This window comes from Panthera leo, chromosome D1 (assembly GCF_018350215.1).
Source record: "Panthera leo isolate Ple1 chromosome D1, P.leo_Ple1_pat1.1, whole genome shotgun sequence".
In the NCBI taxonomy this organism is placed as follows: Eukaryota; Metazoa; Chordata; class Mammalia; order Carnivora; family Felidae; genus Panthera; species Panthera leo.
Genome location: NC_056688.1, coordinates 56,790,522 through 56,818,343, shown reverse-complemented (window position 1 = coordinate 56,818,343; position 27,822 = coordinate 56,790,522). Strand labels below are relative to the sequence as shown.

Sequence of the window (27,822 nt, the reverse complement as noted above, 5' to 3'; positions counted from 1 at the left end):
TTATAGTCCATAAACTAAGCAGGCGGCGAGATTTGTGTTCCTGAAAAGTGAGGTTGGCCGGGGCTTAGTTTAAATGGCTCCATTCTCCACTAGATGGCACTGCTTACCTTACTGGGTGCATTGCTATGGTGCTTGTAGGTGGGTGTGCGCATGCGCGGGAGGAGTGAAAATGGCGTCGCCCAGCTATTCAGTCTCAAGTGTAGGAACTCTGTGCTCTCCCCAGCCAGCAATCGCACACCTGTCCTTTGTCTCCGGCTTCTATCCACTCCCTGCTTTTACACTGTCTGTGACCAAGCCTTCAGTTTGCCAGGAGGCACCTCTCTCCTGGGTTTTATCTCAGATGCGGCTGTATTTCCTGACCCCTCAATTCTGAGGGACTGTGGCTTTGACCCGCTCAGATCCTTTGGGAGAGGGTCTCACCGAGCAATGGCCAGTGCCGGCCACACCCAGGAATATTCGCAGGACTGTGCTGCTGCCGATGCCCGGAGACTGCAACTGGGTGCCAGCCTGCCCCAGAAAAAGTTAACACGATCATATAGCACCAGCGTTTCAGGGATTATGGAAAATCACAACATACATCTGGTACCAGGTTTCACCCTTAACGACCTTGTTCCAGCACCAGCAAATGTGGGTGTTCTCTGGGGTCTGCTGCGACCAGGCGGCCACACAGTCTCTACCAAATGTCCTTCCAGCAATGGAACTGCTTCTCTCTGTGTGGCCCGTGGACCTCCCAGACGCTATTCTGCTCCTGGAGATTCGCCCTTCCCACCAGAGCACCACCAGGTATTGAGCTGTGGAGTTTCAGACTCTGTTCCCCCTGTTTATAGAGCCTTAATGGAATTTAAACCCTCTCCTTTCTCCCTTTTTTAGTTAAGTCCCTGCGGCTGTTTCCACTTTTCCACTTTCTCTCCAGCTGCTTTGGGGGAGGGTGCTTTTCTCATACTCCCCGCCCCCCCTCCTCATCTCTGTCTGCAAGCAAAAACAGCTCCCTGCCCTTTGCGGCTTCTCTCTTCCCCAGTTCACCTGTCCGCACTGTGTACCTGCTTAATTTTGTGGTTCATGTTGTGCAGATTATTGTGTTCATCCTCAAATCAGTTTTCTAGGTGTGCAAGATGGTTTAGTGTTGATCTGGCTGTATTTCACGGACGCAAGACACAAAAAAAACTTCCATGCTGTTCTGCTATCTTGTCTCCTCCGGAAATCCATAAATACATTTAAATACATTATTCCCTGTTAGAAATAGGGTTGGAGAAGATGGTTGCAAGCTCAGAGTACTGGGAAAGTAGGTTCAGAGGCAGGTAGTTGCTCAGAAGGTGTCCTGGTTGTTGCTTACTTTCCAGTCGGTGAATCCCACCATTAATGGATTTCCTCACTAATCTGGTAGCCTTGGCTCTCCACCCTATTATAACTAGTGACACTAATATTCATCATGAGTGGGCAGCAGGTTCCTCCTCCTTTCAGACAGCAGTTACAGACACATCCCTACAGGAGCACGAAAAGAGGGAAATCCCTTACTTCTGTGGGCAGAAACCAGGTGAATTTTCTAAACTTCAGCTGGTTTGCTTGCGAGAGAAGGGATTCGGGTACAGAATGCCTATTAAGGAAGAATGGCAACTGTTGAGTTGTCTTAACAGCCAACCCCCCCCCTACAATTTATCAGGCCAAGCTTAGATCTGTTCAGAGACCACAGTAAAGGACTGGGAACTTTTTGCAGGGGGTCTTGACTGCTGTGAGGGAGCTTTGGCCCTTTGGGAAGAGTTCCCTGTGTCAAACCCTGTGACAATGGGAAACCATTGATGAATATTGAGTAGTATTCAAGCTCTTAGTTCCCTGGATTTGGCTTATCATGCTGTTAAAGGGGACCCACTAGAGAATGAAGAACTGTTAGGAGAAGCAATCTACCATGAGCCCTGAGCACCCCTGCATGTTCTCACTTCATGTGAATGTAAGACCCTGACCACTTCCTGGGGGATATCTTAGTGTTCTGGCAGTAAGCAATCTTGAGAATTCAAGTAATGTCTCTTCCCTACTTTGCACTATAAAAATGTTGACTCTCCCAAGCTCAGTGTTCTTTTCCTGTGACACATCCCCCTGCATGTGTAGGCATCCATCTATCTAGACCTACCCCAAGTCACTTTTGTTGGAGAGGGGGGCTTGAAGAACTAGCACAAACCTGCTCACATTGCTTCCTGTAAGTGTAAAAGTTCTTTGTGTTTGATCTGGGAGTCTCATGGCTTCTACCAGTATCCATGATAAAATAGTAGGCTAACCTGTTAGTTGCAAGTAGGATAAAATTGTAGCCCTTTCATAGGCTACTCTGACAGTTTGGGTAACAAGGACAGGATACAGGTAGCCATGGCTTTCTACAAGAGAAAGGACATGGGTCGGGTGAGAGGATGTGAGAAAATAACCTGGGGTCTGGTAGGAAATACTGCTGAGCAAGTGGATAAGGGTCCTTCACTGTCCCACCTGTTAATGAAATTTTTGAGGCAAAACAGCAAGAGGTAGGATTGAAACACATTGCCCAAATGGTACTTAGGTTGTTGTTCACTCTTTTCTGGACAGGAGGAGGAAAGAATGTTTTGACAACAAGGCAGTAAGCCTGTGGCCCCAGCTGAAGGCTCTATGGCTGTGGCTGATGAGTAGAGGGTTCCCCGAAGGTGAAATAAATGGCAATAAAGATACAGAGTTTGAATGGACCAAATATATTAGGAGTTTGTTATGACCAAGCAGGTAGCCATTTGAAGTGAAAGTAAATACATGACCTTGTTTACTGGCACAAGGCCAGTCTCTATAACCCCTGATCCTTTTCTCCCTTTGTTTTAAGGAAAGAAGCTATTTATGTTGGGGGTCTTTGAGGAGGAGAGGGACTCCCTTTTAACAACTCTACTGAATATAAGCATCTAAGTCACCATCCTACTTGGTCCCATGGGCACAGGGAGCCCTGGGCACAGGAATGGTCAGAAGTACCAAGGACTGTGGGGGCAGATCCATGGTAGTATGCAAGGTGGGCAAACAAAAAAATAGCCCCTGAACCCTAGGTGCTCCTCAGAGCCAAGAGGTAACTAGGGAAAAGGCAGCACTGACCCCAGAGCAGGAGTCAGAGAAAAGACCTTCCTGCTGACCCAGCTGCCCCCTGCAGGATAGCCTCTCCTACTCCTGTGACTTCCTCAAACTCTTGGGTTGGAACATGATTTCTTGGTGGCTGTGGCTATGCCTTGCAATATCGGTCTCAGATTGCTTGGTCTGAGTGCCTGTAGTTGGTGGGGGGAGTGGGGGAGTGCTTGACTTCACCTGGCAGGGTTTGGGCAAAGTCTGTAGTAGGAAAGGAAAACTAAATAACTGTAGGGGAACCTCTACACCGGCTCAGTGTTACTGTTGTATGGCTTTCACAGTAATGTGTTATTGACAGCAATTATACATTAAATTGAAGTGTGAAAGTTTGCAAGTCTCCCATTCAGGGACTACTGCTTATAGAGAAGTGATTCCTGTTTCCTCTTGAGTAGCATAACAAAATACAGAATCCTAAGAGGTGAGAAAGGAAAATCAACAGCTTTAGTTAGGTGAGAACTTGGTGACTGCTGGAGTACTCAGCCCATTTCCTAATATAGCAGTGCCACGTATCCTTTGCAGGCACCAAGTACACCCTTTGAAAAAGTTGGACAGCTGGGAGGCTACTACTGAGCTATTGTTGAAATGACGTCCAACCTGTAGAAGCCTGGTACCTGGCCTAACATTCCCACTTTGGGTTACACGAACTCAAACTTGAAATTAACAAAAAGCCCAGCAGCCTTCCCTAGTCAAATGGAAATGATGCATTTTGGGGATGCAGCCGCTGCCCATCTTAGTTTTACTTGAAAAAGTGATACCCACTCCTTTGGAAAGACTGTATTCCAAGACTCAGCTGCCTGAAGCAAAGCCACTGGCTCAAAAGGGCCCTTGATTACAGAGACTTTCCCAGTCAGATGCCTGGGCCTGGTTCACTTATGGTCCAGCTAAGTTAAGAGCTGTCGGTGTCAAGTGATGTTTCTGGAAACTGACTACAGTAAAGGCTGGTCAGCACAATGGGCTGAGTTGAAGGCTATGACCCTCGTCCTAAGCATTCCTTAGGGACCAAACATGTTATATTTTTACTGACTCGGGCTATGGTCTATCACCTGGCAGACATAGACTGTCAGATTAAAGACACTCTTGGGGGCCACAAACTAAAAATGAATTGCAGCTATTAGTTGAACTGTCTGGATCACTCATGTAGATGCTCACAGTGGGGGCTTATTCACTGAAGACCAACTGGAATCAAACTGCTGACGGAGCCTGTAACCACTCAGATTGCCACCATCATTGCCTGTATCCATCATCATACCAGATATGACATTACATGCACCATCATAGCCTGGGCACAGAGTAAAAGTTGTATGCTTCTGGTGCAGAGGCTACCACTACATGCCAGGTTTGTGACTCCTGTTAAAAGTCCTGTTAGTCTAGGGGCGCCTGGGTGGCTCAGTCGGTTGAGCCTCCGACTTCAGCTCAGGTCATGATCTCGCGGTCTTTGAGTTCGAGCCCCGCGCCAGGCTCTGTGCTGACAGCTCAGAGCCTGGAGCCTGCTTAGGATTCTGTGTCTCTGTCTCTGCCCCGCCCCCACTCATTCTCTGTCTCTCTCTGTCAAAATAAATAAACATTAAAAAAAGAAAAAAAAAGTCCTGTTAGTCTAGCCATGAGTGAAGCCACATAGCCCAGGCACGGCCTCCATCCACTTCTGGCTGACTAACTCTGTCAGGCCTTTGGTTCCCTCTTGAGGTTACCAATAGTGCTTCAACAGGATACTTTTTCAGGTTACAGTGTTGCTGTTCTAGTCAATCAGCCAACTCTACCCTGTTTTGATCTTGAAACTAATCTGTCTCATGATTTTGTTTTTCTTGACCACATACATTCTGACAGTGGTGAATCTTTATTGTGAAAACCACTCAACAGCAGAGGGCTGATAATCAAAGTATTTGATTGACTTTCCACTCTTCCATCCATAGGCATCGACTATTGTTGAATGTTGGGACAGCCTACTGAAAAAACAGCCTACAGTCACAAGATTTCTGACTACTTCACTTACCTTGTCCTGGTCAATACAGCTTTGTAAAGCAGTTTGGCCACTGAATGTGGCTGTCTCCAGAAAGTGGTCACTTTGTCTTTACTGCAGTATTAAGATTCTCCAGAAAAAAAAGAATGAATATGTTCATGAATATATAAAGAGATGTGTTATAAGAAAATGGGTCACATGATTATGGAGGCTGAAAAGTCCCAGGATCTGCTCTTGGCAAGCTGGAGATCGGGAGAGCCTGTGGCGTAGTTCCAATCTGAATCTAAAGGCCTAAGGACCAAGAGAACTGATGTATAAGTTTCAGTTCAGGAGGAGGAAAAGGCTCACTTCCTGGCTTGAAGACAGGCAGATAGAGTGAATTCTCCCTTACCCCAACTTTTGTCCTATTCAGGTTTCCAACAGATTGGATGAAACCCACCTATTTTTGACAGGGCAATTTGCTTTACTGGATCTACTGAGTCAAATGGTAATCTGATCAAGGAACATCCTCAGACATACCCAGAATAATGCTTAATCAAATATCTGGGGACCCCGTGTCCCAGTCAAATCGATGCATAAAATTAACTCTCATAGCTGCTTATGGTATAATGATCAAAATGAGAGGGATTGGAGAGTGTTGTGTAGATTTATCCTGAAAATTCTGTTTTCAGCCCTAACTATTGTTAGGCATGATGTTATATTTGCCCTAACAGCATCCCCAGGCCAACCTTGTTACTACAACTTCCAGGTGGCAGCCTAGTCACATTGAATTCTGGTTCTCATTGAATTGTTTCAGGCACTTGGATTCTCTCGTTGGTTTGACATGGTCCTAGATCATGACATTTAGAAAAAGAGTCACCTCTAGAGCCTTTCTCTGAAAGGAAAATAGCCTAGTACAATTCTACCAAGCTGTTGCAAACTCCATAAACTTGACTGACTACTTGGTTTGACATCCCCCACTAGATGGCTCTGACCACAATTTGATAGTCATTCCCTTTAACCTACTGCGAAGTCTATCGGAAACATCAGGTGCACTTGCAGCTCCTGTTCCTCTCTGTAAAAAGCACAACCTCTACATGCCTCCGTCACCCCCATTCTTGTACCTATTGCTGTTTCCTTATGGGGTGGACAAATGCCACCTCACTGTTGGTGTGGACGTATGGGACAGTTTGGGCCAACTGCCATCAGACCGTCTTTCCAAAAATAAGGCCTGGTTTCAATCATACTTAAGTGGATGGGGACTCTGAAGCCTACCAGGTACCAGGAGGCCTCATTAGTGACACTGTCAACCTGTGTCCCCTAATTGATAATAGGTCCCAGTTAGGAGGTCCCAACAATTGTAAACAGGGGTATCACATATGACCTCAGAACTATACCTTCTATGTGGAAGTCAGGCATTAACTTGCCCCCTCCCTGAAAACATGGTGCCTTGTTCCGTAGGGAGGGTCATAAGCAACCTTCAAGTGTTTAAAGAAGAAGCACCATTAGATCATGTAGCCCTCAGATGACTGTAGAGATTCCTCCAAGATGAAGCTGCCTTTGGTTACAAAGGGGAACTTCCCGGAGGGTTGGCTGATTTATTTATGCACCTTCTGCAAGAAGTTATCCTATCTTGAGGGTCATCCTATTTGAAATGTTGATATGAAATTCATCCCTGACTTTAGCTGAAGGCAACAATGATACCACCTCAGCCCTGGAAGGCATTTGGGTGAGCCTCAGTTCACTGGCCAATGTGGTTATGGATGATAGAGTTGCCCTTGACTTCCTTGTGGGCCCAGGTAGAGTCTGCAAACACTAATACATTTTCTGTACCCAGATTAATGCTTCAGGCTGGGTTTAAGGTCAATACAGATATAAGAGAATGGCACCCAGCTTTCTAAAGCAGACCTTGATGGCTTATGGTTGGTTGGTTGGTTTTCTTGTTTGTTTTTTTATGTTGTTTGTTTTTCTACCTAGTTGAGCCCTGGCCCTTGGGTATGGGTAAGGTCAGTTCTGCAGATTGGTCTCATACTGTTGCTTGGAGTTTTGTTGATACTATCCTTTTAGGATGGATTAAGTCCCATTTCTGTCAGATCAATCAGGGTGGCCAATAGAGTGGCAAACAAAATTCATCAGAAGTGATCTGTAAGGTACTGTGATGGTTGGAAGAGGAGTAACTATTTTAACATGGAGGCCTAGGAGGTTACAGGAAGTGAAACTTGTTTCATTTGAGCCATGAATGAGAATTAGTGCCAAGAGTGCCCATTTTACAGATGAGAAAACTGAGGCACAGGAGTTAAATAACTTGCCAAGGACACTGAGCTAGGGAGTGGGAAGTCTGGATTTGAGCCAAGATCTTATCGCCTCCAAATATAGAGATTGCAACTCACTGTCTCAGGCATAAGACCAAGACCACCAGTCAAAGAATTGACAGAAATTTGGCATTAGCTTTAGATATTTTTCTAAAATTGACTTGGTGATTGATCTACAGAATTGGTGATTGTGAGTTTGGAGAAGTCTGGGTGAAGAGCCCTAGGACTTTGTGGGAGCCAATCTTTAAAAACAAATGTTTTAGACAAATAATAAGGTTTACAGAATAATAAAATGAACCACCTTAAAAAATTAGTCCCTTGGGTATCCTTAATCATGTCCTACTCCCTGCACTCTCAGAAGTAACTACTCCCCTGAATTTAGTATTTATTATTCCTATGCATTTTCTTCAACACTATATGGTATTGTTTTACAAGTTTTAAAACTATATATGGTATTTGGTTAAGGGTTCCCAAGACCACCCCTAGGTTCATAGACTCACTAGAATGACTCACGGGACTCAGCCTAATGGTTGCACTCACAGCAACGTTATTACAGCAATGTAGTAAAGACACATTGGATCGTAAGAGAAAAAGACACAAGTGGAGTCTGAAGGAATCCATGTGTATTTCGTACGCTCTCTCCTTCTCCTGAGGGGTTGCACTAAGCACACTTTCCCCCAGCAAGGAAAATGCAGCATGTGTACCATGTTTCTGCCTAGGGAATCCATTGGAGACTCAGCAGTTTTATTGGGGACTGGTATGTTGGCACCCTCTGCCTGGCATGTACCAAAACTCCAGACTCAGAAGAAAAGCAGGTGTTCAGAATAAGCTATATTGTGTTCAAATCGTCTGAGCAGAGTCCACATATATTAATTGGAATTCTATAGAATTATGTCAATATGAACTCATGGGTTTTATTCAATGGATTATAATACTATTATTTTGTCAACATATAATCATGTACACACGTACAAAATAACATATAATTTTAATTTTTTTAGGGGGGAGGGGTTCGTCTAATGCTCTGGATCTCTGGTTCTTTTTGTGGAGTTCTTTCTTGCGGGCCGGAACCTTTGCTGGACTCCCAAGGCTGTTCGGGGAAATTTTAGGCGGTGATACTTATGAGCTGACAGGCAACCAATAGATACAAGCGTGGGGCAAGGGGACTGAGGGGAGGGATGAAGGGGGAGGAAATGGGTGGGGGGCGGAGCCAGGTTGCTGCCCGGCCCACGGGAGCAGAGGTAGGCCCAGGGCCTGAGCCAAAGCCAATCTCGGGGCTAAGCTGGAGCTGGTGGTGGTTGGGGAGAGCAAGGGGCAGGTCCACAGGGTGTCTGGGACTGGGCTAGGGGCGCGGGAGAGAAAGGACTGTGGCGGCGGGGCAGCGAGGGGGCGGGGCCTCGCCTGCGCCCATCCCATGGGGGCGGGGCCGACTCTGGGCAGCGGCCAACTGCGGGTCCAACCGCCGGCCCGCTGCCGCCTCCACGCGTCCCCGCCTTCGCTTCCCGGCTGGGTAGTCTGGACGTCCGGGTCTGTCGGTGTTTCCTTCTCTCCGTGGCCGTGTCGCCCCCCCCTTTTTTTTTTTTTTTCAGTTTTCGTGTTGCTTCCGTGTCTTCCGCAGTCTCTCTCCCTCTCCCCCCTGCGTGGTTTATTCTCCCGCGCTTCGGTGTCCGAGACCTGAGAGCTGCCCGGCGCCCAGCTCTGCTCGAGAGAGATGGAGGAGCCGGGGTCCCGTGAAGGTGAGTGGGGCTGCGACATTGCAGAGATCCCGAAAAGTGGGGCACTCTGAGTGTGGGGACAGGTTCGGCGGCACCTCCTGGGCTTAGGAAATCCAGTCTGAGGGGAATATTGAGTCAGAGCCCTCCAGTGGGCCAGGAATTCAGACATGGCCAGAGAGTATTCTTGGCTAGTCTATTTTTGTTTTCCTTCCAACGAAGCCAAACCTAAACCGTAGAATTACCATTTTAGAGATGAAAGGGAACCGAGCCAGGGGCAGCCCTTACCAGAAAGGGTTTTATGGGTTGTAGAGTGTCCCGAGCTGCAACTTAGGAGACCTGAATCTTGGTCCAGGCTTGCTGCTACTAACTTAAGTGGCCTAATATAAGCTTATTCCCCTCCGAGGGCCTGAGTTTTCCCATGTGTACAATGAGAGGGATTTGGAGTGCTGGATCTCAACAGGCCTGACAAAGGACGGGTGCTTTTTAAATATTAATTGTTAGGAATAAATAAATGAGTTAGGGAGGCCTCTTTCTGGGGTTCACTGATGGCTGCCTGCTGCACTGAATTAATTGGAGTCTTTGGAATTACGTTGTTCTTTTATGCTGAGAAATAAGTGGCATTATCCTCATTACAAGTGAGAAAAAAGAGACTCAGATAAAATGACTTGCTAGTAAGTGTCAAAGCACATTACACTTCAAAGTCCAGGCTACACTATACTCTCTCCCAGTAAGAGAGCAGGGAGGATTATATGGAGTAGCAATTAATAGCTTGAGTTCTCTGCTAACATGAACAACACCAAAGCAGAACTGTATCTAATCCTTCTCTATCCTTAGTTCCCAGTATATGGTTTGTGTTAAAGTTTGGGTTTCAGTGCCAGAGTCATCTATGCTGCTTACCACTGTCGTCACCATGATCAACATAACCATAATTAACAAAAAGTTAATGATAGTGATTCTAATTGTTATAGTGATAGCAAAGCCATAAGTGAAATTGTGAAGACATCGGAAGTTTTAATATTTTTACTTATATAGTGGTTTAAAGTTTAGACAGCACTTTTGAGTAGTTCTTCATATTGGTCATCTTATATAGGTATTATCTACATTTTACAAGCATAGGAGTCCCAAGACCTAGAGAGATTAAGTGACTAGCACCAGGTCACACGGAAGTATAGATGGGATGTGAATCAAGCCCCATATGAGAAGCTGTGCTTCCGCTTTGGTGCTGTCCCCACTACCTCTCCCTCTCCTTTTTCCTAGTTGCTCCTCCCCACTCCATGCCTATTCTTTGCTTTATTATTATCACCCAGGGAATTCATGGGTGTGAACTAATAATCATGTGTTAACTGATCATTAATAGTGTGGTATTCACTTGTAATTAATGTGTGGGCGCATAAGAGTTTAAATACAATCTTTCCCAGAGGCGTAGACGGATTTAAATACTTTTAAGAAAGAGAGTTGTAACTGTTATCATCATCATCATCATCACCATCCACAGGTTTCAAGGAATAAGACTACCCTTGATCCTTGAACAACACAGCTTAGAATTGCAGTTTCACTTGAAGAAGCATTTTTTAAATAAATATAGTACAATACTATAAATGTGTTGTCTATAACTTGTGATTTTCTTAACATTTTCTTTTCTCTAACATTATTGTAAGAATATAGTATATAATACATCTATACATACAAAATATGTGTTAATTATTTATGTTATTGGTAAGGCTTCCAGTCAACAGTAGGCTATTTGTAGTTTTGAGGGGAGTCAAAAGTGATACACAAAGTTTATGCCCCCCAGAGTTGGGGTCAGCACCCCTAATCCCTGTGTTGTCCAACAGTCAACTGTGGAATATGTAGTGATTGACAGTCTAAAAATAATAACTGCCATATATTGAGCTCATACTATGGCATGGGCTCTGTAACAGCCACTTCAATTTTTAGCTTAATTCTCTCAACAACTCTACTGAGTTTTATATATGAGGATCCTGAAACATTAGGAAAGTTAAATAACATGCCCAAAGTCAGGTAGTCCTAGTGGGGTCCTAATCCTATGTTCTTAACCATCACGCCAGCTTGGCTCAAGGACAGATCTTTACTTAGGAGAGCCTGACCTTCTCTGGCAGGAGAGCCTGAGTTGAGAGAGAGGTGTGCTCTAGTACTTTGTGAAGAAGACAATTCCCACTTGCTTTTCAATTCTGCTACTGAGAGCACAGAATTGGGAGTGAGGGGGGGAGGCTTTTCTTCTGGACTCCGGAGGCTAACTCCCCATTCCTCTCATGATAGTGAGTCACGGTTCTTCTTTCTTTAAGTTAGAAACAAGTGACCAAGTGAATCATTGGTATGCCTTTGGATAAGTTTGTCTTGATTGACACTAGGCACCTGTGGCCAAAAGCAGTGCAACTTTTTCTTTCAGTTTATTGCCCACAGGCTACCTGGGAGATTGGTCTAAAATGCATACTTGATCATGCCATTCCTCTGCCAAAAACTCTTGAGTGGCTCCCTCTCTGTGGGATAAACACCCTAATAAGGTAGCAAGGCCTCCCAGGACCTGGATTCTGCTGACCCCTTCAGTCCCACTTCTGCACTCTGTTCTAGTCATGCTGCACTATCGACAGTCCCCACAGCTCACTGTTTTCTATCATTTGTAGGCTTTTCACATTCACCCCCTCTGCCCTTTTCACCCTTCAGTTGGCTGACTCACTATTCATCCTTTAAGATCCAGCTCACTCATTCATTCAGTCATTCAACAGATAATTCGTCAAGTGCCTATCAATTACCAGGCATGGTTCTAGGTATAATGGTGTAGCGGTGAATAGAACAGACTCATCCCTGCCCTTTATGGAGCTTCTGTTGTGTAGTATATATTAAACAAGTATAATCTGGATGATAAGTGGCATGGAGAAGAGAGCAGAGAGAGGATAGAGAGGGGCAGGGGAGTTGTCAGGAAAGGCCTCATAGATTAGATGACATTGGAACAGGGCTGAAGGAGTTTAGGGAGTGAACTCTGTGGTTATGTGAAACAAGAATGTTCTAGGCACAGAGCATAAGGATATGAGGCAGGAGTTCACTTGACTCAGTTTTTTTCTCTCCAGAAACCCTCCACTGCCCTGATCTAGACAGATCCTTTTTCTGTTTTCCTACACGCTATCATGTTGACCTCTAATGTGGCACTTATTGCATGATATTGTAATTGTCCCTGTATGTCTGTCTCCCTCACTTGGATGTGGGCAGGGACTTCTGATTCCTTTTTGTCGCCTCAGCACCTACCTTTTGGCCTGACTTGGAGTGGGCACCCAGAAGTATTTACTAAATAAATGAATAAGGCCTTCTGGGCCTCATTTTTATAGTCTGATAATTTTTACAAGTGATTTATATGAAAGGGTTTGAATGACAGTGAAAGATAAAAAAATTCTAAGCCTGCTTCTGTCTGGCTTGATTCCCTTTTTGGGCCTCTGAGAAGTAGAACCCCTGATTTCTTTGAGAAGTGTACCTGCAGACTTACATTTTCAGCATTATGACAGGCTAGCTAACCTGTAACATTGTAGATAAAATATAACAAAGTCCTTTATAGCTGAAATTGCAAGAAAGTAAGAGAAATTCCCAGGGACCTAGAAGCCAAGAGTAAACTGAAAACCAGACTAGATAGCCCCTTAACCTGACCTCAGTTGCCCTGGATGTTTGCTGCTCTCACTTACCTAGAAGTTTGGGCTTTAGTAGACCTGCTGTTGCAGTGAGTGAAACTGTGGGCCCACATGGTGTAGTGGAACTAAGATCGCTGCGTGAAACTAGGTCCCTTGAAAGTCTGCACCCCCTGGTATGGTGGACTAGGTAAAAAGAATTCTTTTTGCTGACACAGAGAGATGATAAAGATTGCCTCTTATCCTAGGCTCTAATAGAGGGGGAAAGTTTCCCCAGAGAGTTCTTAACCACAGGCTTTTCCTCATATGGATTTGGATTTATATTTATATTATCCGAATGGCCTAAAACCTCCACAGAAATTGACATGGGAAACCACCCAGGCTGGTAATACCCCTGGATGCTTGGCAGCAGCCCATGTAGAATCTCCATAAAGACATACTTGACACAGGCTGCATAGGATTTCCCCAGAGTGTGGAGGATAGATTTGTTCAATGAGCATGCGTATTGCTTGCTTTGTGCTATTGAGACCATGGTGTTACCTTTGGACAAAAAAGTAAAACGTTTGAGTACATCCGTGCCTCCCTGTGTGTGATCTTCAGAAATAGAATGATAGAGCAGAACTTGTGCACAGGCCAGCATTTGGGTATGGCCCCATATTTAGCTGCCTCCTATCCTTGCAGAGGTCATGGAAGAAGTGACATCGTGCTCCTTCAGCAGCCCTCTGTTCCAGCAGGAAGACAAGAGAGGGATCACCTACCGGATCCCAGCCCTGCTCTACATCCCCCCCACCCACACCTTCCTGGCCTTTGCAGAGAAGCGCTCCACGAGCAGGGATGAGGATGCTCTCCACCTGGTGCTGAGGCGAGGGTTGAGGACTGGGCACTCGGTACAGGTGACTCCTGATCCCAGATCTGGCTCTCAGCCTCAATCTCTCTCCACATTGCTTAGAGCACTTCAGGGCCTGTGCCCTTTCCCATCTGTGCTGGAAGAACCCTGCGTGGGAGATGAGGAAGAAAAAAAAGAAACAGTAAAAGCAATGGCTCTCACTTACTGAGTACTTCCTGTGTGCTAGGTGCACATTAGATTCTCAATAACCACTCTGTTGTGACATAGGCACGGTTGTCAGTCACATTTTGCAGATGACGAAACTGAAGCTCAGAGAGGTTGCTACTTTGCTCATGGTCACATAGCTGTAATAAAACAGCAGAAACAGGCTTTAAATTCCATCTCTGATTCCAGAGGCCTCCACGGTTCATTCAAATTCAGCTAACATGTGGTGTGTTTTTCATTCACATTTTCTTTTGTTCTTATAAGTCATCCAGGGAAGGAAGGAAGCATCGTTAGTCCAGTTTTCTGATCAGGGATCCTGGTATTCCAAGAGATAGGTAGCTTGTTCAAGACAACTAGCAGATGGTGGGGGCAAGGATAACAACAATCCTCCCCCTTCTGCATGGTTTATGTGAGGTGCATACTATCCCCATCGTAAAGGAGGAAATGGGATTAAAAGTGGTTTGCCTCAGACACACACCTACTAAGCAGCAGAGGTGGGGTTGGAGCCCTTGCCCCTAAGTAGCACATTTTTACTGCATTTTTCGAGAGCAAAGAATGATTGCTGCCCTTGGGCCTGTGAGTATAGGGTTATTTCAGATCCCGTTTTTCTTTTCTCTTGCAGAGCTGGTTGAAGTGAGGATCAGATGAGACCATGGATTTGAGAGCCTTTTGTAAACAAACATATATATCTTTATAATAGGCACTCTAATCCTGCTGGTTTTCTACTCATGGAGATATCACCATGAAAACATTACCTCTATAGGGATGACTTTTTTTTTTTTTTTCTTCTTTCTTTTTTTGCTATTACAGCGCAAGTGCTTTTCTGCTGAATGTGGGCCTTGCCAGAAACCCCTGTCTCTGCTCTGGATGACTTGCTCACATCTCCTTGTGGAAATGATTTTTACTTTAGGGAACCTTCAGTCCCTGCTCTTTCACCCATCATGTCATGAGCCTTCCTCATGGCTGCTTCCTAGGACCACACCTCTGCTTGTATCATTGGCCTCCAGAGAGGCCCAGCGGGGCAGCCTACCTTGGAGTTCTAGTTTTTTATTCCCTCCAGGACAGGCATTGCCTGCGGTCGTGTTGCCCTGCTTTCTATTGCAGACAGTTAGGCTGTTGAGCACTTTTTACTGGACCATGCTTGTTGTGTAACCTCAGAAACGTTCACAGATGTGTCCACTTGAACTCATTCTCCCTTCTCTGTATTTTATCCCTTCCATTCTCTGATTTATCTATCTGTAGAATCTTGAAGTTAGAAGAGTCATCAGCCTAGCTTCTTCCCCAGTAAAGAGATCTTCTGTATTCTCTTGGTAGCTACTAATATCTTAGGGGTTAAGAACATGGCTTTGGAGTCAGGCAAGACCTACCATTTATTGGCCATGTGACCTGGGACGTTTGACTCTTCTCTGTTTCATCATCTATAAAATGTAATTAATAATAGCAATTGCATAGTAGGAATTCAACATTAGTCATCTTCTATAAAGGATCTGCTTACACAACTCCTCAGATGAGGAACTTAATCCTGTGGCAACTGTTAACTTTTGTTTTTGGAATGAGACAACCTGTACTTCTCTATAATTACCCGTTGGTCTTGTTCCAGCTTCTGGGACATCCGATCTATACATAATAGAAAGTCCCTTTTCCAGAGAATGCTCTTTGATGTACCTGAAAGCAGTATTCATACATTCTGAGTCTTTTGATTTGGGCGCTTGCCAGCTTCATTCTTTTAGTGGCTCTTAAGACCACAGTCTTGATTTCGTTTCTGGGCCCTTGAAAGCTGTGATTACTGTCTTTGGGATTTGATTTGGGATGTCAGTGTCCTTTTTCAAAGAATGGTCCTTTGAATTTAGGGCTCCAAGGATAGACTGACCAGCTCAGCAATGAGGTGGGTATCCTGTTTTTTATCCTTTTAATGCAGTCTTTTAATACATAAAGTAGCATTTGTTTTTTTGGCAGCTGCATAATACAGTTGACTAATGTTAAGTAGACCATCAGCTAAAACCTCTTAATCTTTTTCACGTTTGCTGGTTTAAAAAAAATACATTATATATATTTTTTATTTAAAAAAATTTTAATGTTTATTTATTTATTTATTTATTTAAAATTTTTTTTTTAACGTTTATTTATTTGTGAGACAGGGAGAGACAGAGCATGAACGGGGGAGGGGCAGAGAGAGAGGGAGACACAGAATCGGAAGCAGGCTCCAGGCTCTGAGCCATCAGCCCAGAGCCCGACGCGGGGCTCGAACCCCCGGATCGTGAGATCGTGACCTGAGCTGAAGTCGGACGCTTAACCGACTGAGCCACCCAGGTGCCTCTTTTAATGTTTATTTAAACATGGACCGCGAGAGCATGACCTGAGCCGAAGTTGGATGCCCAACTGACTGAGCCACCCAGGTGCCCCCCCCCCCACAAATTTTTTAAAATTGTAGTAGGATAGAGGCTCCTGGGTGGCTCAGTCATTAAGTGTCCAAGTTCGGCTCAGGTCATGACCTCATGGTTTGTGAGTTCGAGCCCTGCATCGGGCTGTGTGCTGACACCTAGGAGCCTGGAACTTGTGTCAGATTCTGTGTCTCCCTTTCTCTCTCTGCCCGTCCTCCACTCACACTCTGTCTCTCTCCCTCTCAAAAATAAATAAACATTTAAAAATTTTTAATCGTAGTAGGATATACCTAAATTTTCCATCTTAACCATTTTAAGTGTACATTGCAGCTTTGTTAACTATGGGCACATTGTGGTGCAACAAATCTCTGCAACGTTTTCATCGAGACTGCTGCTCTATACTCTTTGGACAACCCTCATTTCCCCCTGCCCCACCTGCTAGCTACCACCATTCTTCTTTGTTTTTATGAGTTTTTAGATACTTTGGATACCTCGTGTAAGTGGACTCATACAGTAGGTGTGTTTTTTTGTGATTGGCTTATTTCACTGAGCATAATGTCCTGAAAGTTCATTTGTGTTGTAGTGTGTGACAAGATTTCCCAGGCGCCCCAATACTCCTCTTTAAAATGTTTATAACGTGGAGTGGTAACACATATGTAGAAAACATAACATAAATGTCAAATGTACAAAACATGGATGTCTGCTCTGTGAACTGACAAAGCCAACACTTGTGGACTCATCACTTAGCTCAAGAAATAGAATACTACCAGTACCTCAGAACCTTCTCTTATCCCCCCTCTCTTTCCCAGAGATAATTACTATCCTTATTTATAGCTCTGGAGTTTAGTTTTGCTTGTTTTTAATCTTTATTCTTTATATTTGGCTTCTTTTGTTCAGTATTTTTGAGGTTTATCTGAACTCTTGTGTACAGGCTTCTCTGAATATTCTTGTACATGTTTTTGCTAATACGTGCATGCATTTTTGCTGGACTTACGCCTAGAAATGTCATTACTGGATCATAGGGTATGTTTATGTTCCCCTTCAGGAGATAATGCCAGCCAGTTTTCTAGAGTGGTGGTTGTGAAGGCTAGTCTACTTCAGTTTCACCCTTGCTCTGCATTTAGCTCTTTAAAGTTCCATCTTAAAGCATGGGGGTTTACCAGGGCCCCAAATTTTTGTCCTCCTAGCCCCATAAGGCTGTCAAACAAATTGTTCAGCTTCTCAGCTTTTCAGTTATCTCTTTGAGAATTAGCAGAGATACCCTGAGAGGAAAAAGGACTTGAAATACCAGGTCAACCTTTCTGAATGAACTTCTCTCAGTTCTTGGCCCATAATTCCTCATTGTCTTGTTTCCTCCCTGATGCTTTTAGCCAGATGTTTTTGTCTTAATATTTTATCTGTCATCTCCAGTCTCAATAGAAATGTTGGTTCAAATTACCTAGTTCGCTGTTACAGGAAGCCCTTTTCCTCCATATTTCTGATGCAAAAAGTAGCATGCTGCATGCACTGGTCTGTACTTTGCTTTGTTCATTTAACAATATGTTAGGGAGATCTTTCCATCTCAAGGTGTAGAGGCCTTCCTTTTTCTTTTTTCATCTCTTGCATTGTGTGTTCATGTAACCAGTCCCCTGTTGATGAATATTTGGGTTCATGATATTTTGCTTTTCCAAGCAATGCCACAGTGAGTAATCTTGTATATACTTAATTTGATGAGCAGATATACCTTAGGATAAATTCCCAGAATTAGGCATGCTGGGAAAGGATGAATGCATCTGGAATTTTGATATGCCCTACATAAATGTTGAAGCATGTTACACTTTGGTCCATATAAGAGAGTGCCTGTTTCTTCACATTTTTGCCAACAGAATATTGTCAAAGTTTATGCCGTTGCCAGTTTGTTAGATGAAAGGTACTACATCAATTTTAATTTTAATTTGCTTTTCTGTTTTATGTGTGAGGTTGCACATGTTTTTGTTGTTTTTTCCTCTTTCTGTGAGTTGTCTGGTCTTCCTCTTTGCCCATTTCAGATGGGTTTCTGGAATTTTTTTTTTTTTTTTTTACCAATTTATAATACAGTTTTAAAAATCTATTAAGGAGATTAGGCCTTTCTTTGTAATATGTCTGAGTAGGCATTATCTCATTTTAGCCTTACAGCAACTCCTGTGTGAGCATGTTGTTACATTTTCCACTTCATTGATAAAGAATTTGAGGTAAAGTAAATTCAAGTAACTTGCCTGAGGTCACACAATGAGTGATGAAGGCTGGTTTGAACTAGGTATCTCTGACTCCTTGCTTGAGTTTTTAATGCCAGTGTTATGAATTGCCTCCCCAGGATAGTAGAGGAAGGAAAAACTCCTTGTTTTAAATTTCCCTTTATTTGCCTAAATTTCATATTTGTCCGCTTTGCTTTACTTTTCTTCATTTCTTTTCTTTTTCTTTTTTTTCTACTTCCTTCTACTTTTCTTGGTTTTTCTTTCTTTTAAAAAATATTTGTTTAGCTCCTATCATGTGCTGGGCACTCCTCAAAAGACTCATAATCTAGGAAGGGAGCCAGTCACATAAAAAAGTATGATTATTATATAATAAGTTCTATAACTCTTCTGTGTCTACAAAGAGGAAGCTACCAGTTGCTTTGGTGAGAGGAGGGGAGCAGAGGAAGTTCATAGAAAGCTTTACAAAGGAGGGGACTTTTGAGTTTGGAGGGTGAATTGGGCATCTAGACAAAGTGAGGAAGTGTTCTAGACAGAGGGGACAGCTTATACAATATCTAGCATTGCCTCTTCCCAGCCTTATAAATCATCCTGTAATGTTTGAGAATTTAGTGACTACTTGAGCCTTCATGATTTCATAGATTTTAATATCATTTCTTTCTTATCACTGAAAAAGACTAATGCTTTTAATGAGCCTCATGTATTCCTATTAGTCTCTCACTCCTGCTCTCTCCCCCTTCCCCTTGTCTAGTGGGGACCTTTGAAGCCACTGATGGAAGCCACATTACCTGGGCATCGGACCATGAACCCCTGTCCTGTGTGGGAGCAGAAAAGCGGCTGTGTATACCTATTCTTCATCTGTGTGCGAGACCATGTCACCGAGCGTCAGCAGGTCATGTCAGGCAGGAATGCAGCCCGCCTCTGCTTCATCTGCAGTCGAGACACTGGCTGTTCATGGAGCGAGGTGAGGGACTTGACTGAAGAGGTTATTGGTGCAGAGGTGAAGCGTTGGGCCACATTCGCTGTGGGCCCAGGTCATGGCATCCAGCTACAGTCGGGGAGGCTGGTCATCCCTGCATATGCCTACTACATCCCTTACTGGTTCTTTTGCTTCCGGCTACCATGTAAAGCCAAGCCTCATTCCCTGATGATCTACAGTGATGATCTAGGGGCCACATGGCACCACGGCAGGCTCATTCAGCCCATGGCAACAGTGGAGTGCGAAGTGGCAGAGGTGACTGGGAGGGGTGGCAACCCCGTGCTGTATTGCAGTGCCCGGACACCAAACAGGTGCCGGGCAGAGGCTTTCAGCGATGACCGTGGTGAATGCTTTCAGAGACTAGCCCTGAGCCGACAGCTCTGTGAGCCCCCGCATGGCTGCCAAGGCAGTGTGGTGAGTTTCCGGCCCCCAGAGATCTTACGTGGGTGCCAGGACCCTAATGGCAAAGACGCTTCTACCATTCAGCAGAGCCCTCTACTGGACAGATCACTAAGGCTAGAGCAAGAAGCTGGAACACTGTCTGAATCATGGCTCTTGTACTCACACCCAACCTGTAAGAAGCGGAGGGTCAACTTAGGCATCTACCTCAATCAGACCCCCTTGGATGCTGCCTGCTGGTCCCACCCCTGGATCTTGCACTGCGGGCCCTGTGGCTACTCTGATTTGGCTGCTTTGGAAAAGGAGGGCTTGTTTGGGTGTCTGTTTGAATGTGGGACCAAGCGAGAGTGTGAGCAGATTGCCTTCCGCCTGTTTACAGACCGAGAGATCCTGAGCCATGTGCATGGGGACTTCACCAGCCCTGATAAGAACCCTGAGCCAATTGAAAGCTAAAAACTGACTTAGGACCCAATTTTCCATGGAAAGGAAACCACAGAAGGCAACCACAGCCAGGATAATGGAGGCCAGGTTAACAGAAGTTATTGAAGCCTACAGAGAATCCAAAAACTTAATATTGTGCTCCCTACCTTTTTTCCTTCTCCTCCAAGGAGCAAAATGAAAATTTTCCCATAGCTACTACAGTGGAAAGAACTATGAGTTGGGAAACCATGATGTGGTCCTGGTTGTGCCACTGGCTTGCTGAGGGATGTTGAACATATCACCTGAACTCTCTGGGCGTCAGGTCTCCATTTGTAAAATGAGAGGATTGGTTCTGGGATTTTTCTTCTTCTCATTTCTAGGAAAGACAGAGTGTCTGCATGCTCCATGATCAACAAATGCTGGCTCCGTAGCAGACTCTGATCTCAAAAGGGAAGTCAGAGGACTCATCATTTCCAATGACTCACCACTCATCCAGGTGTGAGGCTACACGCAGGTGTTCTGGCACGAAGGAAGATCTGGATGTTTTGTTCTGTTCTTAATAACAAACACACACACACACCCTTTTAATCATGTTTAGAACTCTATAGGTTCTCTGTCCTAGAGGAATTGGGCCAAACAGTAGGATCATGAGGTCACCTACCTTCTCCAGCTTTGCAGCTGTGTTCAATCTTCCTTCCTTATCTGGAATGCTTACTCCCTAAGGAGAAAATGAGAAGCTCAATGCTAGTGGCCCTTGATAATGGCACACATTTTTTTTTAATTTTTTTTTAACATTTATTTATTATTGAGAGAGACACACACACAAGCATGAGCAGGGAAGGAGCAGAGAGAGAGGGAGACACAGAATCTGAAGCAGGCTTCAGGCTCTGAGCTGTCAGCACAGAGCCCAACGCGGGGCTCGAACTCACAAACTGTGAGATCATGACCTGAGCCAAAGTCAGTTATTCAACGAAATGAGCCACCCAGGTGCACATATTGTTTCTGATGGCATTACTTTTATGGAAGATGAACCTGAAGTTCATTTACTAGGATGGTTCCTGATGAGAAAAGGACATGGATTAGGACTTTAAAGCATTGGACAGAACTTCCCATGGTCTCTGCCCTCAAGGAGCTCACAGTTTATGGGGCTAGAAGTGGGAGAAAATTCAAGAAGATCAATGCAGCTAGTTTGTAGATGCTGGGCTTTAAGTTGAGGTGATGGTAGCTCTTGATGTCATTGTCTTAGTTGCATCTTCATTGTGCTTGGAGTCATCTGCCCCAGGGCTTGACCAGGCTTCTGGGTTTCCCCCAGGCCCATTTTTCTCAGAATGTTGTTCTGGCCTAGCCACTTCTTTACCCATGGAGGATGTCTTTAGGAAGACCATTAGGAAGGTCTCTGGACCTCAGACCTCTGAATCAGGCCTGTTTTTTTGGACCTGCTACAAATACTGTTTGTGGAGTAGGGCTGCCTCTTTGTCTGATAGGTTTGGGGCTAAACTTTGCCAGTGGTGGGTCTCTCAGATGATACCAGATTGGTTGTTCTTATTTTAGATTCTTTCCCCATAGCCTATTATTGTAACAGAAATTCTATCATGAGATACTTGGTTTTCCTCCCTATTTTAGGACAAAAATACCTTGTATCAGAGAACTATATTTGGTGCTGAGTAATGGCCCAGAGAGCAAGTGTTAGTCTTGGAGCATAGCCTAGGAGGCTAGGGGTTGGCGGTTGCCCCAGTCCTATGGGGAAGAGTCGTGCAGGATGAAAGCAGAGATTAACTTCACCTACTCCTGCATATGGCTTAAGTCCATGGCTTAGAGTGACTTCTTAAAATTCCCTTAGCCTCTCAGCCATTTGTCAAAGTTATTCTCCCAGCACACAGTTATGATCATTCATTCACTCATTTGTACATTTACCTAAATATTCTTGAGAGCCTTGCATAATGTAAGGTGCTTCCTATTGACATTCCCTGGTTGAAAATTACTTGTGGCTCTTCATCGCCTGCTAAAGGGTGTCTACATTTTGTCTGGCATGTAGGGCTGCCAGTTGTTGGGTGGGGTAATGAATACTTATCTCTCCTTCATATGAATCCCACTGTCAGAGAAGACCTCTGTCGAGATGGCAGTGGAGGGGGTGACAGAGCTGCTGGTATAGGGAGGAGCTGGGGAAGGGCAACCCTCTCCTGAGTAGTAGAAACTTCCTGTTCTGCAAAGCTTTCCTGAACACCATCCCCAAATAGATGGGAACAGGGGGGTGGCTCCGTTCTCCAACAAGGTCTAAGGGATGGAGAAAATGAAAATATCAAGACTTCTTTGGAACCATCCAAGGAGGGACCTCAGTCACATGCCAGTGTGGACCACAGCCATCCAGTACCAGCACTCATTAGATGTCTTCTCCATCTCTGAATTGCCCTTCCCTTTCTCCTTCCCCTTTGCTTCATGTTTGCTTCTCCTTAGTGATTAGCATAGGCAAAGGGCCTGTGTGTATATTTCAGGAATAGCAAGAAAAGAGGGTTGGGTAATCCGACATTTGTAATCCAATTACAGAAGTAATCCAGAATGAGGATTAGGGAGAGGAACAGAGTGGGCAATGGTGGCTCTGAAGCAAAAGAGCAGCAGGGTAGGAATCCTGGCACCTTAAGGAAGAGAGAGAATGTGGCACAGATAGAGACAGAGGCTGGAGAGATGGTGTAGGTGGAGGCCTCTGTGAAGAAGAAATGATAACAGGCTGGAGCTGTTTCCAACACGTATGGAAAGGGAAGGAGGCCTGCGTGGGCCCACAGTTTAGGCTACAGATAAGTTCCTGCCCAGCCCTGTAACTTTAAGCTGGCTCAACTTGTCCATGTTCCACGTGACTAACAAAAACAGCTGGAGGCACTCCAACTCTGTGCCGATTACCCAAGCCTTTGGGGCCCTGGGTCCAATGCCATGATACTGGTATCCTAACTAAGCCCATTTCTAGCCCTCTCAGGTTGGTAGAATGAAAAATATTGGGCAGGTGATGGCAGCTGTGAAGAAAAGAGGACAGCAGACTGGAGGCCTCTAATCTAGAAGTGTGAAGAGAGGACTACAGAGCCTGTGGTCCTTTGCCTGTAGATGTTCCCCCCCTGTCTTGGGACCCTTAGAATGGATCCATCCAGCACACATGGCCCATGTCTGGGAGTGCAGGAAAGCATAGGTAGGGACCTCCTGCTGCTGATATGTACCCAGATCATCTTCCGATCCCTTCAACCTGGTGGTGCTGCTCATGCTCCCCAACTCCTGATGCCTCACTCCTAGGCCACTATTATGTACTTCAGGCCCTCGTTATTTGGATGCTCTATTTGGACCTGTTTCTCCTGGTCACCAATCCCCCCTCGTATCCATGGGATATCATGCAGCTGCAGCCACAGATCAGAGACATGGCACCCTGTCTGTTGGGTAGCCCGAGGGACCCATAGAGGTCAGCCCAAGGCTGCGCAGCCTCCTCTCCAGGGTAGTAGGATTCAGTACTTCCATTTCAGCCAGATTAGGCTGCTCAGGCTTCTTTAGTAGGCTGTGAGTTTTCCCCACTGCATTAGTCAGTGGATGTCATGCCATCCTCTCCTGTGATGCCAGAGTGCACACTGGAAGCCTCCCTTTGGTCATCGCCACAGCTTGCCATATATTTCTGTTGTTGTGCCCTGTAGGCCTCTGAGGCTCTAAATTCCTTGAGGGCCAAGTCTCTATGAATCCTCCCTCTGTCCTTTTTACCTTGAATCACAATGGTTGCTTTATAAATATATGCTTTTTCTATTATATTCTGAATTCCCTGAAGGTAAGAAGAACTGTGTCCGATTCTTCTCTGTCCTCTGCACAGGGCCTGTCACAGAGCCTGGCACAGAACAGACAGCAGTAAAGTTTCACTGAAGGAATAAATGAGTCAAAGATCCTTGGCCTTCTGGAGCTAAGAGACAAGGCCAGGGCAAGCTCCCCCACAGGGAGAAGTATACTGTATCCCCTGTAGATTGGATAGTGTTCTAAACTTGCTGAGCACTCACTCTAAATTAGTCTTCTCTATGCTGGCTTGCTTCCAGGTCAGCCCGGATGTCCCAGGATGACAGCCTAAGACTGAAGCTAAGCCTTGACTTGGGGTTGTCATTTCAGTGGTATTTCCCTTCTGTCCCTGATTGGAGTGTCTATAACTGCCTGTCAGAGGGGGGTGCTCTGGTTCAGTGTGGTCTGAGCATGTCTTGGCTCCGTGATACCAAGTGCCAGAAGTGCCCTCTGTACCATAGCAACTACCAGGACTCTGAAACAAAGAACATGAATAAAGAGCCTAATTCCAATGACTGCTGTTTGTTTTGTTGTTGTCGAACAGTGAGATGATTATCATCCTAATACTTCTGTCTAGTTTGTACCCAACTTCTTTTGAAAAATGGATTTGACTTTTCCTAAGGACTTTTCTTGCTTTTCCTAAGGACTTTTACTTTCAGAAAGCTTTACTAATAATCTTTGTACTTGGGGTGCCTGGGTGACTGAGTCGGTTAAGTGTCTGACTCCTGGTTTTGGCTCAGGTCATGATCTCACAGTTTTGTGGGTTTGAGCCCCACATTGGGCTCTGTGCTGGTAGTGCAGAGCCTGCTTGAGATTCTCTCCCTCTCTCTCTCTCTCTCCCTCCCTCTCTCCACCCCCCCCCCCCCCCCCCCGCTTACCCTGTCTCTGTCTCAAAAATAAATAGATAAACCTTAAAAAAATTATCTTTGTATTGTACACATTGTCACTGGAACATGGTTACTTGCCTATTGCAGGGGTGGGGGGAAACAGGGCAGAGATTACCATAACTGGTTAGATTGTGTATTACACAGTAACTACTAAGTGATTAAGTAAGGGAACTGGGATACACAGAATCACCCCATCTGACACCAGCCCCGGTGCTGGTCACTGCACATCTTATGTCCTTTTGCAAAAAACCCTGAGATTTTTAATACCAAATTGTAGCTGGCGAGGCCACAAATACCTCAGTGAAGTGGGGTGATAACCTTAACTCATGACTCGTACTTAACTTTGTACTCTGCTTTCTAAAACAAATAGACCATTGAAAAAGTTTTAAATGGGCATCTCTTTCATCATAACACAAAGAGTCATATAATGTTGAAAGAATAAATGTAGAGAACTGCTAATTTACCCCTTACAAATAGTTTTATAATAGTTATTGATATCATTTTTAAAAATCCAATGATCGATTTTATTTTTGTGTGTTTTGTTAGATTGCTTAACGTCTGGGGACCTTTGGGCTTGAGAGGAATACACGCTACTCCATGAACTTCAGCGCTCAATTTTTCAAACTCGTATTCACTAAAACATTGAATGCCTCTTGAATATCTAAACAATAACAAATTTGATTAAACTGCCTTCAAAAGAAATATCAGTTACAAATTTAGTATAGCTGATCCTTTTGAGCATTTCAAGCACCATAAATAGTATATAAAACATAAATAAGTCCAGTGATTATAAAAGATTCCCTTATCCCAAAATGGAGTACAGAAGAGCTGATGCCATAGATTTAACTTTGTCAGTTATTATTATGGTTACACCTTTGGGGAGTTCTAATTTATAAACCTCCCCAGAGTTTTAATGACTTCATCAGGTTCCCCTCCTCACCCCCACACACCTTCCTAGCTATTTAGTAATAGCATATCCAAAGGGAAACGAGTACCATTTAAGACAAGTACTGTTTCCACTGGGAGCATTTACATGTGAGGTTGGAGGCCTGGAATCACAGACAGCTGGCTTCTCCTCAGTGGGTGGAGAATGCCTGAACACAGGAGGAGCCTGAAAGAATGGAGCCAGGCAGAAACTGTCCTAATGGTATCTACTAGACTTCTCCCTGTTATGGGACCTAATAAGCCCCCAGTGTTTTTTTTGTTTTGTTTTGTTTTTTAATTTTGATTTTATTTATCTCTGAAGCTAGTTTGAGTTGAGTGTATACAGCTTGCAAGTGAAAGAATACGAATGCCCATCCTCACAGAAAATTGGATTACTTGGTACCACAACCTGTTAACCACTACCTGGAGCAGAACTTCATTAACTTTTCACTGCAGTCTCCTCAAGTTAACAGCATTGTCTAAAGGGTACATTACCAGGAGAGACCTTGGGATAGAATGCAGGAAGGACTAGGCTAGGAGGGGTCAAGAGTCCAGGGTCTTTGTCCTAGAGCTTACCACTGACCTGTTGGGCAACTTTGTGCCAACCACTGGCCCTCTCTGGAAATCAATTTATTCAGCTATATAGCAGGAGCATACTTCTTGCCCTAGCACTCACTGAGAGTTATGTGGGTCTGATGAGGTAGTGGATCCTCAAAAGGGTTTAGGAACCAGTGCTGTGTCATGTAAATAGAGGATAAGTTACCATTCACCTGTTGATCTCCCTTATCCATCAGCATTGGCAACATTTGAAAATCAAATGCTGAAAATGAAGGTGATAAATGTTATGCCCAGAATTCGTGATCCCCAAAGACCACTAGGGAGCCGAGTCCGATGCAAAAGCAAAAGAACCTTTATTCGAGCTAGCTCGAGCTCAATCCCCTACCTGCACCGACGCAGCGGTGAGATACCAGGGAGAGAGAGCGAGTTTCAAAAGCACAAAGGTTTTATAGGGGTCTAGGGGCAGTTGGTGAGGTAATGGCTGTGGCCTCAGCCGATTGGCTGGGGAAGGGTCATGGCCTCGGCCGATTGGCTGGGGAAGGGTCGGAGTCCTGTTACGCAGGTCGCTGGGCGTGTTTCGATCAGGAAGTTTGAACGGGTGAGCGGGAGGTTACTCAAGGGGAGGAGGCGTGGTCTGAGGTTTCTGTGATTTTCCCGGAAAAGGGGTCATGTCGGGGACATAGTCCCTCAAGGTGGAGAACACAGAACAAGATGGAGTCGGCCGGCATAGGCCCGCCCTTTCAGATGGAAGGGAGCAGAAGAAGGCAGGGTCCACTGAGGAGGGCACTTCAAGGCTGGACAGCCATCTTGCCTCACCTCTCTCATGTCCTTAGCAAAATGTAGGTCCATGATTTTGCCCAACCATCTGATTTTGCCCCAGATCTTTTGTTCCCTTTCTGCGAGGAATGATCCAGCCTGTGTATAGAAGAGGGAAATCTCAACCCAAGTAGGAAGGGACTTGGGCTGAGTCATCTTTGTTTTCTGTGCCCACCAAAGTGCCAGCCATGGCAAGATTATAGGAAAAGAAGTGTGGAAGGGGAATAGCATTTGTAAAGTGCCTAGTGTGGGTTGAGTTATACATACATTCTCTCATTTAATTCAACAACCCATTTTAGAGATGGAAACATTGAGACTCAACAAGGTTACATGATGTGTTCCAAAGTCACACACCTGTAGATGATGAAGTCAGATCTGATTCCAAACCAGTATTTTTGTCATACGGCAAATAAGTGGCAGAACTGTGGGTGATGCTTACCTTGCCGTTGATGTGAGGTAGGGATAGTGCCTCTTAATTCCTTGGAACATGGTGGGCATTCAGCAGCTGGTAAGAGGCTGATGATGATGATTCCTGTAATAATGACACGTCTCACATTTGCACTAAAGTGCCTTCTCAGACCAAAGGTCTTCCCCTTTTATTTCACCCAAGAGAGAAATGCATTAGTTTCTTTGCTTGGAAGCCCAGATCTAGCTGGAGATTATTTTCTAGGACCTCCAAACTTCAGCAAAACA

At 44.8% G+C, this 27,822-nt stretch overlaps 1 protein-coding gene and 1 long non-coding RNA gene across 2 annotated transcripts; one reads left to right on the top strand and one right to left on the bottom strand.

Annotated features, from left to right (window-relative positions):
• The first annotated feature begins 625 nt into the window (after window positions 1-625).
• NEU3 (neuraminidase 3) lies at window positions 626-20,984 on the top strand. Its single transcript, XM_042905306.1, is given in 5 exon segments — window positions 626-783; window positions 8,981-9,063; window positions 9,066-9,098; window positions 13,394-13,605; window positions 19,106-20,984. Coding segments are annotated over 5 exon segments (1,566 nt in total). The 3' UTR covers window positions 20,186-20,984.
• LOC122199919 lies at window positions 10,800-27,822 on the bottom strand. Its single transcript, XR_006193656.1, has 4 exons — window positions 27,569-27,822; window positions 20,814-20,870; window positions 13,564-13,706; window positions 10,800-13,434 (listed from the first exon to the last, which is right to left on the bottom strand). It is a non-coding gene; the product is annotated as an uncharacterized LOC122199919 (long non-coding RNA).